The 12978-nt window shown below is 48.0% G+C and overlaps 1 protein-coding gene across 1 annotated transcript in view; it reads left to right on the top strand.

The window, feature by feature from the left end:
* Positions 1–12978, top strand: part of Capn2 (calpain 2) — a 53390-nt gene that overhangs the window by 2966 nt on the left and 37446 nt on the right. Inside the window, exon 2 of the mRNA XM_026407141.2 lies at positions 2531–2600. Within this exon, the coding sequence (XP_026262926.1) occupies positions 2531–2600 (70 nt within the window). The remainder of the gene's footprint in view (positions 1–2530; positions 2601–12978) is intronic.

The following is a 12978-nucleotide window of genomic DNA, read 5'->3' as shown; positions in this document are numbered from 1 at the left end:
CACCAGAGAGGAAGGGATGAAAGATAAAGGTGGGAGGAGATCATGAAACAGGGTCCCTGAGGAAGTGAGAGTAGGGGAAGCCGCAGGGCGGGGCAGAGCCCTGCTGAGCCTGGCAAGGAGCCGGTTAGTGCTGCAGAAAGAAGGGACCCACCGCTCTCTCTCAGAGGGGATTTCACAACACTGGCAAGAGAGTGACTCCAGATGGGGAGGGGACAACGCAGGAAACAACTACAGTCCCAGAGAGGTCCAGAGCCAGTGCAGGCCACAGTGAGGAGAAAGCCAGCAACATCCAACTGTGGGCACAGGAGATCCTCCCAGCAGCCAGTCAGAAGGAGCAAGGGCAGGTGCTGTCAGGCCCCATTTCTCCCTTAAGAGGCTTATGACTTGCTATATTCAGCTGGCTGAACTCAGCCTCAAACCTGCAGGTCCTATCTCCAAGTTCAGTGGTATTATCAACTTCCTCTTCAATAATAATAATACCAGGTAACACGTAGGGAATGCTTATCACAGTTATCTCATTTAGCTCTCAGAACAAGCTTTTGTGGCAGGTACCTTGGTCATCGTCATCCCCACTTACAGATGAGGAAACCGAGGGATTAAGAGTTTAACTTGGTCCAGCAGCTCAGGAGGCTGAGGCAGGAGGATCACAAATTCAAAACCAGCCTCAGCAAAAATGAGGTGCTAAGCAACTCAGTAAGACCCTGTCTTTAAATAAAACACAAAATAAGGCGGGGGGATGTGGCTCAGCTGTCAAGTGCCCCTGAGTTCAATCCCTGGTACCAAAAAAAAAAAAAAAAAAGAGTTTAACTTGGGCTGGGGTTAGAGCTCAGTGGTAGTGTGCAGAAGGCCCTGAATTCAATTCCCAGCGTCACCCCCACCCCCCAAAAGTAAATTTCCACTATCATAGGAGCTCCAGGATTCACAATCAGGTTATCAGAGTCCATAGCTGAAACCCCCTACCCCTTTTTCTGATGATTACATCCCATATTTAATTCAACACCTCCACATGCTGTACACAGGGTTCTGTCTTCTGAAGCATCTCTAGGCTCCAAAGTCTGAACTTTGACTTCTCTGGAGATGCACCAATGGCAGGAGAAAGCTTCTGAAACATAATGGAAAAATCCTCCTGGGACAAGTCCCTGACAGTGGTAGATGATCAGCATGATTCTCTATAAAGATGCTCATAGCTCCAAGTGCAGTCAGGGTCCACCCTCTGGAAAAGTGCTTGGCTGGCAGGTCTTGGGCAAAGTTGGCCTCATTTCCTTGGCAGAGAGCTTTCTCATTGTGCCTGTCATCCCCAAACAAACTGATGGAGAAGCATGAAAGGAATGTGCTCTATGCAAACTGTGCTTCTAGAAATGTCTCTACCATCTGAGCCAGGATGGCTATCCCATCTCACCCAGGGAAAGTTCCTTCTTGAGAAGGGTCTGTAGGGTCCTGGGGCAGGGCATACACGAGCAGCTCTCGTAGCAGATGTGAATCCTGCAAACTGAGGTTACCAGAGCCAAGAGAAGCTCAGATTTGGGCCCTGACTTCCTCTGTGGCTTTTGGGTGGAGCGTTTCATAAGCAGGAAACGTGCTCAGAGAGGGCTGCTGGAAGGGGCCAGAATTGTTCAAGGCTGGCTTCCACCACACTGCTTGTGACAATCACCCTCAGTTTTTAACAGTAATCAATTAGAGGCAGCAGAGGAGTGGAAAGAGTTTGAGCTTGAGACCAGTAAGTTCCAATCCCAGTGCCATCTGCCACTTTTGAGCTGTGTAACTTTGGACACATCACCTTACCTCCTTGAGCTATTTCCTTGCCTGTTAGATGGGGTTAATACTCATCTTGCATTCCCGACAGGGCTACCTGACATAAAGCTGTATGCACAGTGTCTGGTACACAGCAGCTACAGAATATTTGGATGCTCCAAGTATCATGGCTTCCTGGAGGAATTCAGGAGGGCTAGATCTAGTCCCCTGCCCTCCAGAGGCACACCCATGAGCACCACCAGAGAGTGCACAGTGCAACTCTCAACTACACAGTATAGAGACTCTGGGACAGGACTCAAGGGGATGGGGGCCAATGGCCTATGAAGCAGGGCTTCCTGGAGGGGATGGCAAAGAGCTGTGAAATCTGGGACAATGTGGAAGATATGGTGGGAGAGAGGAATGCTTCTAAAAGTCAGACAATTTGCATGAAGAAACAGTAGAGGGCGCCAGCATGGCGGCTCAGGTGGCTCTAGAGTGTGGGGAGTGGGGAAGGGTGGGTCTAAAGGCCTGGCATAGAAGGCTGGACTCCTTCTCTGCCATGGCCCAATGAAGTAGGCTTCAGGCATTTGGGACTGTGTGGGGTCCAATGACTGCCCTCCTCAACCAGGACAAGCCCCTACTAACCCCTGACCTGACCTATGGAGCTCAGGTTACAAGGACCCCACCACAGCCCAGAGCTCTGACTTGGACTCCAAAACTTCCCTCCTTTCCCTTCTGCCCCTCATAACACCAGTGCCCACCTGTTAGGCTGACAGCATTTTGTGGATCTCATTCCCAGGAGATCTGCGATGAACCCCAATTTATTGTTGGTGGAGCCACCCGCACTGACATCTGCCAAGGAGCCCTGGGTAAGTGATGGGGTTGGGCAAGCTACAGGGTGCGGTCTACAAGGCTGTGACTAGAAGGAGTGAGGGACCATGTGTGGCTTCTATCTTTCCCTGCTGCTTGGTGATTTCTATTTCCAAAACCTCCCTGGAATTTCTTGTCCCCATCCCCAACCCCAGGCAGAGGCACACACATGGGACCTCATGTGGCCTCTGCACTAGGTGAGTTACTGAGGTTTCAGAGATGCTGTCAGTGGGGGGCATCAAGGAGCTTCAGATTTCACCCCTTGGTCTCTGTCCCTCCTAGAGCCAATATTACCAGTGATGCATGGGGCTGGCTCTGGGCCAAGGACTGAGTAAGAGGATTTCCCCAGGCCAGTGACACTGTAAGGTATCAGTTTTGTGAGGTTTAAGACAAGGGACTGACTCAGTACAAAAGAAGAGGAAACACAAGAGAGCTCGCTGCTGAGAGGAAGTTGAAGGACCAGGGAAAACTCAGTGTTTGCAAGACAGCTCACCATGGCAACACAACAGTGAAAAGCAGGGCTTATGGGATGTCCGTTTACATAAAACTAACTGGAATAGCTGAGGGGTGAGGGTCTGAGACCTTGCTATCTGAGGCCAAATCTGGATCTGGCTCTGCTTATGTGCTTGCTGAGGATTGGAACCCTTGGGGTCCTCTGGCTTTATGGTGAGAGCTCCCTGGCCTTCTGTGAAGTCCCAGCAGTGGTACCTGGGACTGTGATTTTTATGATTCTCAGAGAATCCACCCTCAGTGGTTTTTTTGTTTTGTTTTGTTTTTTTGTGGTGCTGGGGATTGAACTCAGGGCCTTGTGTATGTGAGGCAAGCACTCTACCAGCTGGGCTATATCCCCAGCCCTCAGTGTTTTTTTTAATTCATAATAAATATGGACCTATAATTATCGGAGCAGATTACTTGCTCTGATAAACCTGAAACCTATTTCCTGTCATCAGATTCCCCAAACAAGTCCATCAGTAGCAAAACTCATCAACTAGAATTTACCTCCTTTCCTTGCCCACTTCATGCAGCTTGGGTTCTCCTAATAATAACAGCTGATATTTAGTGAGCATATACTACTTTCCAGACACTGAACTAGACTTGCAAAATCTCTGAGGCACCATCAATGTTCCCATTTTAATGATGAGGATGCCCAGGTCACCCACAGTTGTAGCGGGGGGTGGGGGCCTGATATGCAAATTCATGCAACCTGACCCCAGGACCTGTGTGTTTAACCTCAAGCTAGCCTCCCTAGAAGGAGTCTGGAAAAATTTCAACCTCTGAGGGGCATCAAGGCCTGTGCAGATCATTAGGACAAACACAGAATCTGGGGGAGAATGTGACTCAGGGCTGAGAGAATAAAACCTGGTTAATCTAACCTTAGATTAACTGTGTGCAGATTATGGAGATGCTAGAGCACATTCTGACCCCCCCCATCTCCCACTTCTTTCCTTCACCAAATATAGAGGACCAGGGGTCCTTAGGCACCTAAAGTGGGTTCTCCAGGAAAATCCACTAGTTGGAAAAAAAATGGAGATTAAAAAGGCTGGACATTGGTGGACACTTTGACCAAAACTGAGAACTTTAAAAAATTCAGAGATAAACACAGCAATTGCCAAGTACCATTCCTGGACCAAACATCTACTTCAAAAGTTTAATAACATCTTAAGGGCCAAATTGCAAGTAACCAGTACATGATTTAAGTCCTATTTAAATATCACCAGGCCATTTGGAGAGGAGACAGACAAAACTTACATTCCTGGGAGAAGTTGCCCCCTCTAGGCACCAAATCAAATAAAAACAAGCTGGAATTTTTTTTTTTAATTTCTTAGTAAGAGGTCTTAATTTCTAAGGTGGTTTTTAATCCACATTAACCATTTGTTCCCTTGGCCTTTTCTGTTGAAGGACCCTAGTTAGATTACACAGTAAATTGTATTTTACTGAACTCTCACCCTGATTCTGTGTTCAGCATGGTGAAGGAGTGGTGACCATAACCAAGTCCCAACATGCTCAGAAACCACAGGAACAGGGACTGTGGCAATAACATGAAGCAACATCAGTATTTGGGGGACTGTGGCCAACTGATCACTCAGAACCTCTGTCTCTTCTGAAAATTGGAGGATAGGAGGGTAAATTAGATAACCTCAGAGACTCCCTAAGGTGTGGCATTCAGCTCTTCTAAAGATGCTCCTGGTTCCCTGTTCCTTGGGCTAGAAAGTTAAGAGTTCCTTGAGATCATCTTTCATCTCACTTATGGAATAATATCTGTGACGGTCACCTGTGTAATAGTGAGCGACTTGTGGAGCTCTTTTTCATTACATTATCTCATGTAATCATCCCAAGGCTGCCTCTGGATTGCCACCGTGCTGTGCTGAGTAGCGATGTTGGGTGAAATTCTTTGTGTGCATTTTCTACCCTGAGACTCACTCAGCTGACCCAGTGAACCTGGGCGGGGGGTGGAGGGTATCCTTAGACTTGTACACTGCCAATGCCTGGCTGCCTTCACTGTGCTTCCCAGCAATGGTTAATCCAAAGAGGGCTCTCACTCTCTTTCCCAGAAGGCTCAGCTTCAAAGCTTCCCCCCTCCAGTGATTCAAACTCTTTGCAGAGCTGTGCTGTCAATGAGCCACCTGCAGTGCAGAATTTGGCTGTTGGAGGAATAAATTCAGCAAAGAAAAATCTGCCTTTAAGGCTGAAAATGCAGACTGAGCCTCAGCCAGGTGTTGTCCATGGTCAAATATAGCTCTGTAATTGCTGGAAGGACCAAGTGCTTACAGGTGATTGCCAATGGGAATGGCCCCCCAGGGGCCCAGGAAATTCCAAGTCTGGAGCTTCTTTTACTTCTGGTGGTTTTCACTGGGCCACTACACAGATCACAGGTCAAGGCAGCTCCCCAGTCTGGAAGTTACAGGTCACTGTGCCCAGCAGGCCTCTATCTGCCTGGGAAAGAGACCAAGGCTGACAGTACTGTCACGGCTGTTGGAACAGCGTAGCCTTTTCTCTGGGTCCCTCAGAGTTTGAGTCACCCTGTTAACCAACCTCAGGAATGACCTGGACTCCCAGAACAACTATGGGAAAGTATTTGGCCACAGGGTGCCCCTCTCTACAGCCCAGCTGTGCAGAGAGGTGGAAGGAGCCAGACAGATGGTAAAGTTTCCAGTCTTGCTCCTTATGAGCCTGTGTGTGACTCTGGGCAGGTAACCTAACCTTTCTGAGCTTCATTTATTCTTTTATATAATAGGAATACAGAAGTCTCTGTCTTCAAATAGTCAAGCTTACCATTTTCAGCTTTACTGTGGTGTGAAAACAATACCCATTCAGTGGAAACAGTACTTTGAATTTTGATCTTTTCCTAAGTAGTGATGTGTGCTGCACGAGACTCTCTTGACCCTGGCAGTAACAGCAAGCTGCAACTCCCAGCCAACCACACAATCCTGAGGGGACACACCCCCTATAGTGTCCTATAGTGTGTTGATTCACTAAAATACATGAGGTGTGCCACGCATGGTGGCCAAGCATGCCTGTAATCCCAGTGGCACTGGAGGAGAAAGTTCAAGGCCAGAAGGCAGGAGGATTGCAAGTTCAAGGCCAGCCTCAGCAATTTAGCAAGGCCCTAAGCAACTTTGTGAAACCCTGTCTCTTAGTAAAATATAAAAAGGGCCAGGCATGTGGCTCAGAGGTTGGATGCTCCTGGGTTCAAACCCCAGTGCCAAACAACAACAACAACAAACCAAGAGGTGTGCAACACTTTGTCCTAAAATAGGCTTTGTGTTTGATGACTTTGCCCAACTGTCAGCTCTGAGCACACTTAAAGGGGCTCAGAACATACTTAAGGTAAGCTAGACTAAACTATGGTGTTTAGTAAGTTAGGTTTATTACATGCATTGTTTTTAACATAATTTACTATTTTGACCGATACATAAAAAAATATTAAATGTCTTTTGACTCAGGACATTTTCAAGTTACATTGGGCTTTTGAGGGCATAACCCCATGGAAAGTCACCTATATTGAAAAGCTTTCCTTCCCAGAGCTGGAGAAAAGTGAGATTGATACAGGCAAACACACTTGGCTCACTGTAGAGTCCTGAGCCAATTCAAGGGATCATAGATTGTTACTGAGTCCAACTATGTGAAAAGTCCTTTTGCCAAATCATAAAAGAGAAAGAGGGTGGAGGAGAAAAGGGAAAAGGAGAAACAGGAAATAAGTTGAGCTGGGAGCCAAAGCCTTTGAAAAGCTCAAAAATCCAAGGAAGGAAGTATCAAGGTGGCAGAAGGCAAACCTGGGGTGTACACAGGTAGTAGCTCTCAGAAGAGTAGAAAGATATATGGGGAAGGCTGGGGCTGTAGCTCAGTGGCAGAGCACTTGCCTAGCATGTGTGAGGCACTGGGTTCGATCCTTAGCACTGCATAAAAATAAACAAATAAAATAAAGGCATGCTGTCCATCTATAACTACAAAAATTTTTTTTTAAAATTAAAAATAAGAAATATATGGGGAGAAAATAAACATAAATGGGGCAGATGCGCACGCTTTGATTTTAGAAGTTGAATTTCTGACTGTTTTAAATAATTTTAAAATGATAAATTTTAAATTTACCTTTATAATTGGTTCCCTTAATAATTTTAACAAGCTTAACTTCATTCTTTTAGAATAGTTTTAGATTTATTTTTAAAAAAATAAACAATGATATGTCAGTACAGAAAATTCCATGTGACTCCATACCCAGCTTCCCCTGCTATTAACATTGCACATTTGTGTTGCTCCCTTGCTCCAGTTGATGAACCAGTATCAATACATTACTATTCAAGTCCATACTTTATTTAGATTTCCTTAGTTTTTATTTAACGTCCTTTTGCTGACCCAGGGTCCCCTCCACCCCAGGATACCACATTACATGTCTTTGTCATGTCTCCCTGGACTCTTCTTGGTTGTGACAATTTCTCAGTCTTCTTGTTTTTGATGACCTTGACAGTTTTGAGTACTGGCCAGGGACTTTGTAGGATGCGCCTCTGTTCAGATTTGGAGGTATAGTTAAAGAAAACAAAAATGCATGGAGTTAAAAAAGAAGACTAGAACATAGGGGTCGGCTAGTTTGATGGAGAAAGTAAATCCATTGTTTTCTTTCTTAAACATAATCATCACATTGGGCTGGGGTTGTGGCTCAGTGTAGAGTGCTTGACTAGCATGCATGAGGCCCTGTGTTCGATCCTCAGAACCACATAAATGTAAAATAAAAATATTGTGTCCACCTAAAACTTAAGAGTAAACATTTGGAAAAAAATAATCATCATCACTACCCTCGGCCCTCACAACACACTCACCCCCCAGCAGCAGCCCCCACCCACCCTCCTGGGGCAGATGTAAGTGCCCCTGAGTCACCTTTTCCTCTCCTTCTCTTCTGTTGTAAATGCTCTTTCACAGCTTTTCTCCCCTAAGGCTGCCGCGTCTAAGCTCACTCATGAACAGGGCAGGGATGAGTTATTAACCCTGCTATTTTACCTGGAAGTCCCTGTCCTGTCCTGGCTGGCCCCAGCCTTGAGTGTCAGATCTCACCGCAACAGCCTCATCCCAATGCCTAAGGACAGATCTGTCCTTGGCATTGGAGGAGGGTGGTAGGACAGAGTTCCCCCATGAAATCACAGGTAACAAGGGTGTTTCCAGGCTCCTGCCTGCTCCCATAGGCCTGTGGATCAGAATGTGACTTTTCCCTAGGCTGGGTGCTCCCTCAGCTTTTCCACTAGCTGCCAGTGGCCAGGAGCCAGGCCACACCCCTGCTGTCTCATTTCTAAGAGGGTTGGATCAGATTTTCCTAAAGCTCACTACTTAGGACTTTCCGTAACTCTAAAATCTCCGACCCTCCACTCACCACCCTACACACCTGCCTCAGGCTGACTGAGGTTTATTTATAAGCAATACTAGCTCCACTCCAAGGTCCATGGATCCTTGTTCAGCATCAGTCCCCAGCAGTATCAGCCAGAGAGAGACCCCCACCTGGGATTTCAGAAATGAAGATCTGTGTGTTCCATCACATCTGGTTGGTCCTGGCCAGCAACTCTACCGTGGAGCCCCAGGAGGACGTGGTCAACACTGCCTCTGGTTGGCCAGCAAGTATACAATGAGACAAGCTAGACCAGCACTGTTCAGTAGTGGGGATTTTAGCAATGATGAAAATATCTATCTGTATTGCCCAATATGGCAGCCACTAGCCACATGTGGTTGTTGAGCAACTGAAATATGACTAATGTAACTGAGGGATTGATTTGTAATTTGTTTAATTTATATGTAATAGCCACATGTGCCCTGTGGCTGCTGCACTGGACAGCACAGCCAACAGTTGGAGCTTTGGGAGTAGGGTGGTAGAATAGAGCTCCCCCATGAAATCACAGGTAACAAGGGTGTTTCGGGGCTCCTGCCTGCTCCCCATGAGCCTGTGATCTTCCCATCCTTTACTCTTTGGGATGGGAAAGCCCTCACATCAGAGCCAAGCAGGATACATATATATCAGTAAACATCAGGGGCAAGAGCAAGGACTTGGGTATCCAGAACTAAGAGACCCTGGTCTCTTAGTTCTGCCACATACTGGCCCTGCTACTTTGATTGAACCATTATCTTTGTCAAGCCTGAGTTTTCTCATTTATAAAATGGGGGTAATAATAGTGCCTACCTCAGAGGACAGTGAAGATGAAGTAATGCACATGAAGTTCAGAGTAGGAGAGACTGAGGCCAGAGGCCATTAGTGCCCTATGACCTGGACTCTCTCCTCTCCCCACACGGCACTTGCCTCCAGTGTCCTGTGATTTTCAGCCACAAGCTCCTATGATGTACCCATCTGTGAAATGGAAGATGATGATTGAGTCCTTTTCCCTTTTCCCACAAGGGGGCACATCTGAAGACTACATGACTGAAAGGGGTCCTGGGAACCCAGGGCCTCTGGGGCGGCTCCTCCATCTCTCTGGGCATTGGGATAAGAGTGAGAAAGTCTTGATGGGCCAACCCTCAGTCTGATGTTTTTTCTTGCATTTTGCTGTCTCTGGCCCCAGTGAGACTTTTTACCTTTAGCTCAACACTGTGAATATGAAGAAGCAAGAAAAACAGATGTTGTCCTTCTGGTTCCTCCAGGAGGTGAGGAAGGAGAGTTCCTGAAGAGTGGGAGTTTGGGACAGGATCTGCAGCACAGGGCAGGGTTTCCTCTTCTCTCTTCTCCCATGGCTCTGGTTGGGGGCAGCAGGACCAGAGGAAGAAAAGGGTGAGCAGGCAGCCATGGTGCATGAGGAGTCACCTCTCTGGGATACTAGGACATAAATACTGTGGTATCAGCTAGTGACCATGGGAGCAGTGCTGCAGGGAACAAGGGCACAAAGATGAGACTTCAACAGGTGTGTCCTCTTGTTCCAGGGTGTGGCTGAGAAAGGGAGGGGACTCATCAGGCTTCCAGAGTTGCTACCAAAATCCAAAGTGGGAATGTTATGCCCCAGCATGGCCGTCTCCCTCCAGTCTTGCGTTTTAGGGCCTCCCTTCCTGCAGAAGTGAGGATGAGAGTGAAGCGAAGGGTTTGCACCCCTCCTTCTCCCAACCCTGATGTAAATGACAAGTGATTAGACATGTGTGGGGAACTGTGGTTTTGGGGTATTCTTCTCTGGGCTGCTGTCAGGCTGTGAAATGAATAACAAGAGGACTGGCCCAGTATGACTCATCAGTCACCCTGTCACCCTGCCACAGGCCTGGCACTGGGCCGGGTGTGTCTCCTCTTGAGAATCCCCTTCTGATCAGCTCCAGATGGTCCTAAGTTGGTCCTTCTAAAGCTAAGACCCACAGCTGCCTGAGAGCAGGGATTCTCCCTTCCTGGGCTACTTAGGACCAGGAGACCTTTGTCCCTTCCCTCCTTTTCAGCCAGGGTGTCAGGTCCACTGGGAACTTAAAATACTGTTGTCTCAGGAAGAGTAAAATGTAGCCAGAAGCAGCCTTCAATGTCTTGGTCTGTTTATCTTTTATCCAGCCACCAGCAAGGAAAGCAAAAAACAAAGCACAACAGAAATGAGACAAGCAAGATTGAAGCCAGGGCCCGGATTCTCAGCTTTGCACTATTGACATTTGGGGTGGGTAATTCTTCCGGGGGAAAGGATGTCCTGTCTATTGTAAGATGTTCAGCAGCATCCCTTGGCTTCTACCCACTAATGCCAATAGCTCCTCTCAGTATGTGACAATCAAAAATGTCTCCAGACATTGACAAATGTCCCCAGTGGAGAAAGGTTGGGAATGCCCTCTGCTGGGAACCATTGGTAGAGAGGGAACAAAGAGAGAGAGATGTGGAAACATAAAGTCCCAGGGAGGTCACTGGACAGCAAAGCACAGAATGACATTTGGGAGCCTGGTGCACTGGAGTGGCCGACCGAAAAGGATCCCAATGGAATCCTTACCTGCCAGTCTCGCTTCAGTGGAGCATGGCCCCAGAGATGAGTAAACATTGCAGGCAGAACACTGAGCAGGCAGGAGCGGGGCAGAATCCTTGGGATATCTGAGCATGTGGGAGAGGAATGCCAAGCTTCCACAGCCCTGGGAGGATCCCAAAGGAGGAGAGGGGGCCCTCCCTACTTCCTGGAGGACTCTCTCATTTTTCCCGGCAGACCTGTCTGTCTCCTTGGCATCCTGGCCCAGGCACCCTTCCAAACCACACCTCGGGAGAGTGTGGAGCACATCTCAGGTCCAGGGTGCCCTGGGGGCCGCAGAGCAGGCGTCCTAGGCATCCTGACACAGGCATCTCAGTGCTGGCTTGATTCTCTTGTCGGCATACCTAGAGGAGAAGGCTTGCTCAGCAGAGCCATCTTCCTGTTTCTGGCATGCATCAAATTTCACACTCCAGGCACAGAGCTCAGGGACATCTTTGTACCTGTCGCTGGTATATCCCACCCCCCAAAATGAACAATGAATGAGTCATCTGGTCATTCTTTTTTGTGGTTCTGAAGGATGACTGGGCTGAGTGAGGTGACTCCCCCAGGGTCCCTCAGGTGGTGAAGTCAGATGAAGACATGGAGGGAGTCATCTGAAAGCCTCCTCTTGCCCACATGTCTGATGTGAGGGCTGAAGGCTGGATCAACTGGGGTCTCGAGGGCCTCTGTCTCTTATGTGGTCTCTCTAGTGTTGAGGGGATGAAAGTGGTTGAACTTCACACAATGATATATGTCTCAAGAGGGAGCCAGGAAACTGTGTCATCTTTTACAACCCAGCCCCACAAGTCACATAGCATCACTTCTGCCGAATCCTGTTCATTAAGATAGAGGAAAAGCTCACCAGGGTTCAAGGGGAGGGAGCAGAGGTCCACCCCTTGATGGGGTATAGAAGGTTCTGGAAGAGCATGTAAGGCTAGAGATATTTTTTGCTGCCATTTTAGAAGAGACCATGGTTTCTCCTCCTTTTTGCCCTTTACCAGTGGAGACCCAAGGCAGCTAGGGCACCAGCCTGTCAGGGTTTGAGGGTGTTTTCAGGTCTTCCCAATATGCCAGGTGGCAGGGGACTCTAGCTGAGCTGATTTGGCAGCCTCTGGACTCCATTCACCCATCTCTGAGACACGCAGGCCAGCCTCTGCCTCTCCGCTTCCAGTCAGCCAGATTTACTGGGTTCCTGGCATAAAAAAGCTATGGACTGGGAGCTTCAGTAAAACAAAGATAAAATAACCTCTATACATAAAGATTCTTTCTGCAGCCTCCCATCCCCACATCCAACCAGTCCTTTCTGTTTTGGGTTCTCAGTATGTCCCTAAGTCTCTTTGTCCTCCTATTTCCCCATTACCCCAGGGCAGGCCTTAATTCTCACCTAGATTCTTACTGTAGGTGTCTCCCTGTCTTTAATTCATTTTGTCTTTAATTCATTGCTGCCAGAAGCTTCGTCCTCAGGTAGCTGATGGAAGTGGTAGAAGCAAATGATAAAGTAGATGAGTCAGCTGGGATGTGGTGACCTTTACCATAAGGACATGAAAGGGGAACAGCAAGAGGTTAAGAGGGGCGTCCAAAGGATGAGTCCCCAAGGATGACTAAGGAGAGAGGTGGGGGGAGGGCCTTCAATGGCCCTGGTAAGGGAGCAGAGTGCACTTCCCCAGCAGGGAGAAAGCAAGTGCTTTCTGGAAGGAAAGGGTAAGAAGGAACCTTACTTTAAATGCCCTCCAGGGTTAGTTCAGATTTCAAAGCTGCAGCCCTAGATGTCCACCCTAAACTCTCCAGCCTCAGCCCTCTCTATCCACCCAGCACCCCACATTGCCTGCCTGGCCTGGACTGTGTCCCTCCCTCAAGCCTTTGGTGTCTGCAACCTTGACCGTCCGTCTCCCTGAAAATGCTTCCACCCACCTGGCCCAGTCCCAGCTCCCCACCCCGATTCTGTAATCGAGTTTCC

Source organism: Urocitellus parryii, chromosome 9 (genome assembly GCF_045843805.1).
Source record: "Urocitellus parryii isolate mUroPar1 chromosome 9, mUroPar1.hap1, whole genome shotgun sequence".
NCBI lineage: Eukaryota > Metazoa > Chordata > Mammalia > Rodentia > Sciuridae > Urocitellus > Urocitellus parryii.
Note: the sequence above shows the minus strand (reverse complement) of the source record. Positions and strands in the feature narration are given on the sequence as shown.